The sequence below is a fragment of the Sinocyclocheilus rhinocerous genome, unplaced genomic scaffold (assembly GCF_001515625.1).
Source record: "Sinocyclocheilus rhinocerous isolate Xijiao unplaced genomic scaffold, SAMN03320098_v1.1 scaffold5709, whole genome shotgun sequence".
NCBI classification, from domain to species: domain Eukaryota; kingdom Metazoa; phylum Chordata; class Actinopteri; order Cypriniformes; family Cyprinidae; genus Sinocyclocheilus; species Sinocyclocheilus rhinocerous.
Genome location: NW_015646398.1, coordinates 3,409 through 7,259, shown reverse-complemented (window position 1 = coordinate 7,259; position 3,851 = coordinate 3,409). Strand labels below are relative to the sequence as shown.

Here is a 3,851-nt window from a genome sequence, read left to right as displayed (position 1 = left end):
GCACTGACCTCTCCCGCCTCCACATCATGAGTAGACACGCCCCTTACTGCTGATTGGCTACAAGTTTGCTTTGCTATTCTGCCCGAATCAGTTTTCTAAAGCGTTTTTGGAAAATCGCTTACCCCACCTTTAAAGAAATTTTGTAAAAATTTACTAGGAATACCAGAAATGGTCATAACACACAGAGCTGTTGGTTAAAACCCCAAACAAAATTCTCAAAAAAACAACAACAACAAAATGAGTTCTCACCTCAAAGGCATAGTTTTCCACCAATGGTATGTCTTGCTCATCAATCAAAGTGTACTTTGTCTGAAGGAACAAAATGGTGTTATAATGGAGAGTAAATCAACTGAGTCAACAATCCAGAGCTATTTCCTCACCAAAGACTTAAAGGTGCAGTAGGAGATCTTGGAATATGCTAACTTTAGCCTGATAGCACTGAAAGCGAACGTCCCACCCTCCCTGCAATCGCCGTCCAAAACCACGCCTCTGAACGCATATATGCTCACAGACAAGAATACCAGAGACAACATTACTACAATAGGCTACATCAGCGGTTCCCAATTCCAGTCCTCGCACTGGATGTGAAGATGTGTGTGTGTAAGTGTGATGTGTGTGAAGACGCTGCGCAGAGCAAATCCGTGAATGAATGTTCTGAAGTGAAGTAAACTTCAACAGATTTCCCCTGCTCAGGTCATTTAGACCACATAACTTAATGATTGCTATCGTGATGTGAAGAGACTTTCAACCAGCATAACAAAAAATGTTTCTTTAGACAATCACCTATTGCACCTTTAAGTTATACATAATGCATTCCTTAGGGTTCCCACACTTTTTGAGCAATTTTCTATTAGTTCGATTAGTTTCAATTTTTAAAAGTTTGTTTTGATATATATAATGAAATCAAAACATTTTTATAAACTTTTAATATAACATGTATTTATCGATGCTCTTTACGAATGTCAACAAAATGGCTGAACTATGTTGGTAACTTGCGACCATAGATATAACGATGCTTATGGAAAACGCACCCCAGGCAGGTTTAGCAAACCAGTTCAGCCGATTATAATTGAAGAACAATCAGTTTACGAATCAGACATTGCTACTATCTGAGAAACAATGACTACTCTCGTATTATTACTCAAACCGCGCTTTCTGGTAATTAGGACAGTTAATTCGTGGTATTTTAAAATAGCTTTTTCATCACTATATAAAAAGTAGATCGGTAGCTGTCTGTAAAGTAATAAGGGTAAATATTTCAAATGTTATGCGTGTCATTACAGATTCCAGAATTTAATGAGCATAAAAAGCAGATGAAGAGTACCTAAGCAAACGTTCGCGATTATCACAGGAGAAACCAGACATAACCTATGACCGTCGATTAGCATGAGCTCTATTCCGTTTTATGACAACATAAACTGGGCATCATTAAGACTGTATAGCACGGATCGCGTTTGTGCCTTTAATCCGACTTCTCACGTGCTCCTATTGTTTAACCCCTATAGATATCCGTTTACAGGTGTAGTGCCGAAATTTGCACCCTGCCAGATTATGCACCCCCTAGTATTGGTAGGTTTAGGAATAGGTGTAGGGTTGGGATTAGGCAATCAGTTAGCGACTTCAACGAGGGGGTGCATAATCTGGCAGGGGTGCAGAATTCGGCACAACACCGGCTGCCCTCTAGTGTCATGGCATGAGCGGCCTGGCATCCCAGAACCAGCTTGGATTTGTTCAGGATGACGCAAAGAACCGATCAACATAGTAAAGTTGAATAAACTGACAACATTTTGCAGAAGGTTTCGCGATGCATTACCGATGAAGTGACTGTGCACATGTTTGACAGATAAACCGTGTAAGGACAGAGCTAAGGCTCATCACAGTCAACATGCCGGTTGTCATGCTGCGAACGGTTCCTGGTTGAGGCATTTTCAGAGCTATCTGAGCCATATTGGATGACAGTGTCATTACTGACGTGGAAAAAAACAACAACAACAGTCTTGTGCTTAAAACCGTCTTAAACTGTAAACGGAAAAATAAAACTTTAACATTCCCTAGCTAACAAGCGAACTCTCGCCCCAGTTGTCTAGTAGCGCTGTAGCCACGCTAGCGGCACTACCACAGCAAAAGTAGGCGGCTCAAAGGGACTAAACCTACTCGGCTGATGAGCTGACCAGTTTATTTATAAAAAATTAAACGTTTCGACGACAACTCTATGCCTATATTACATATATTCCTCTCTGACCAAGGTCGATAACATCAAAATTGACAAATCTGGCACTTAATTGTTAAACACAAGCATTTAGCTCACGGATCTCGGATCCCCACCCCTTCGCGTCGCACATGGCAGCCCTAGGATTCAGCTCACCTTCCCGGCCACACGGCCAAGTCGAACAATCCCAAGCTTGAAATCCGACATTAGAGGGGATGTCAGGTCTGGGATGAAATGTCAGAGGAAGTACGACGTTATTAGGTTGGAAATCGGACCGGGCAAACCAACCCTGAGTAAAATTTTTAGTGTAATAGGGTCAATCGTTGCCCGCGTCTTCCCCACCCGCTTCCAAACCTCCGTGATGCACCGCTGAGAGGCGTCGGAAAAATCTGCCAGCTTCTGGGGGAGGGACTAACAGAACTCAGAACTAAACCAATCGCGAAAAAGGACTGACAGCGATTTGTCCAATCGGAGCTGTGCATCGTCAATACATTTGCGTTGGGTGTTTAATGCTGACGTATAATGGATAAACGTGAACGCGTTTGGCCGATCTGTCCAATCACAATTCGAGATTTTACGACAAAGCCCGCCCCTTGTATAACAGCGCCTTTTCGTTACGTAACTAAAACGCGACATTTTAGTAGTGATGGGAAACTGAGGCTTTCTGAAGCGTTTGAGGCTTTCATGAAATTGTGCCGGAAAACGGTTCATTACTCGTTTCTTTAGGTACATCCGTGCGTGCCGCGAGATGTTGCAAAAAGTGGCGGGGGGTCGTGGGGGCACACGTCCCACCCGTAAATAAAAATATAACACAGAATGAATAGTCTTGTTTTATTTGTTATATGTCATTTCCACGACTTTCCAAAAGAGGAGAAAAAATATTGAGATTGACATGTCAAATTTGCCGCCACTTCCTCAGCCGTTGTATAGAACACCTAGCAGCGCTAATTCTTTTTTTTTTTTTGTCATTTATGTGGGGTCTCCTTGAGAGTGTAGGCAACTCGTGTCATGTATAGCTTGGTCAACGGATTCACATATCGATCAATAATATAAAATACACAAACACAGTGGCGTAACTACAGACAGTGCAGGCAGTGCAGCCGCACTGGGGCCCGTGCCGCGGGGGGGCCCCGCAGCGCACGCGGGCCCTGCCCACATTGAAAGCGACTATAGTAATATAAATTAATAATGAACGTATTAATAATAAAATACAATTAGTACCGAGATTCTTCACAGAACTGAATAAATATATAAATTCGCGTAATTAGTGCGTGTGAGTTTTAGTGGTTTAGTGGTAGAACTTTTGTGAAGCATTTCCGAGGTTATGGGTTCTAATCCACCTTCGTGTAGTTTTTTTTCTTCTCTCATTAAAACCAAAGGTGTTCATCAGTGATTGTATATCAAGAGCAAGGACATGTTTGTGTGCATTTTGTTTTGTGCTTTTACCAGAACAAAGCGTACGATTGTCTGTGTGAAGACTGCGCATTGTGCACGAGTGCAAGAGAACTGATAACAGCAGTAACGAGCGCTCGCTATAACACATTCCAGCGATAGATCGCCTGTTGTTTAACACAGACCAACGAATTTGTTATCAAATGGAGTTCTGTTCAAATGTTTCTTTAGGTACATCCGTGCGTGCCGC

General features: G+C 42.4%; 1 protein-coding gene across 1 annotated transcript in view; it reads right to left on the bottom strand.

Moving 5' to 3' along the window:
* The window catches only part of LOC107707776 (zinc finger MYND domain-containing protein 19-like), a 12,849-nt gene extending 10,258 nt beyond the window's left edge, over positions 1 to 2,591 (bottom strand). The window contains exons 1-2 of the mRNA XM_016511877.1: positions 2,366 to 2,591; positions 250 to 309 (exon numbers count right to left, since the gene is read on the bottom strand). Of these exons, the coding sequence (XP_016367363.1) occupies positions 250 to 309; positions 2,366 to 2,416 (111 nt within the window). The 5' untranslated portion in view covers positions 2,417 to 2,591. The remainder of the gene's footprint in view (positions 1 to 249; positions 310 to 2,365) is intronic.
* Positions 2,592 to 3,851: the final 1,260 nt, after the last annotated feature.